This window comes from Echinops telfairi, unplaced genomic scaffold, assembly GCF_000313985.2.
Source record: "Echinops telfairi isolate 266 unplaced genomic scaffold, ASM31398v2 ScPeMD7_9;HRSCAF=40, whole genome shotgun sequence".
NCBI lineage: Eukaryota > Metazoa > Chordata > Mammalia > Afrosoricida > Tenrecidae > Echinops > Echinops telfairi.
The window spans coordinates 74,177,609-74,178,495 of NW_022103906.1; the positions used below are offsets into that span (position 1 = coordinate 74,177,609).

At 65.5% G+C, this 887-nt stretch overlaps 2 protein-coding genes across 3 annotated transcripts in view; one reads left to right on the forward strand and one right to left on the reverse strand.

Annotated features, from left to right (window-relative positions):
* TTC31 (tetratricopeptide repeat domain 31) overlaps positions 1-887 on the reverse strand; it is a 9,556-nt gene that overhangs the window by 6,024 nt on the left and 2,645 nt on the right. The window lies entirely within an intron of this gene.
* The window catches only part of CCDC142 (coiled-coil domain containing 142), an 8,934-nt gene continuing 8,404 nt past the window's right edge, over positions 358-887 (forward strand). The window contains exons 1-2 of the mRNA XM_045286642.1: positions 358-759; positions 839-887. Coding sequence (XP_045142577.1) covers positions 654-759; positions 839-887 — 155 coding nt within the window. The 5' untranslated portion in view covers positions 358-653. The remainder of the gene's footprint in view (positions 760-838) is intronic.

Consider the following 887-nt stretch of genomic DNA (forward strand, 5'->3'; position numbering starts at 1 on the left):
GCCCGGGCGCCCTCCGGCCCGGCCCTGTCATCCCAACTCGCCGAGCTGCTGCTGGTGCTGCCCACCTACCACCAGCTGCTGGGGAGAGCCGCGAGTCACGTGCCTGGAGCCGCGCGCCCCTTCACCCGGGCCCGAGTGCTCCGCCTCCTGGCGGGGGAACGGGGTTGCCAGGTGGCAGGTCGGTTGGCCGTGGCATCGGGCTTGCGGGACCAGCTTCGCAGGCAGTGCCAAGAGGAGCGGGAGCTGCTGCCCGGGCTGCTGGGGCTGCTGGGGGGCGTGGCGGGCTCATCCAGCAGCGGACTGGGGCTTGGAGAGGCGGGGGCCCTGTGGAGCCAGTACTGGACCCTGCTGTGGGCAGCCTGTGCTCAGAGTCTGGGCTTGAAGCTGGGCCCTTGGAAGGACCCCAGGACAGCGGCACAGCAGCTGGGTCAGGCACTGGGCCAGGGTGAGTCGTGGGCTGCGGCCCTTGGGAAGGTTGGGGGCTCTTCCTAAGTCGTCTTAATCAACTCCTTCATCCTTCAGCCTGACTTTCAATCGAATGGCCCCGCTTTCCATCCCGGTTCTGTGTTCCAGAGGCAGCCGCTCGACCCGCCCCTCGGCTCCTCCATGACTGGGCAGGCAGTGGTGGTGGGAAAGAGGGCTTGTCAGGTGCCATGTCATTTCTCCCACTAGGAGCACTGCCCCAGGAGTGTGAGAAAGAGTTGGCCTCTTTGTGCCACAGCCTACTCCACCAATCGCTTCTCTGGAGCTGGGACCAAGGTGAGAAGGAAGGGACAGTGGGGGAAGACCAAAGGCCCCGGCTGTCCATCCCCTATCACACCATGCCCGTCATCCTCAGGCTTCTGCCAGGCTTTGGGATCTGTGCACAGAGATCAGAACAGCCTTCC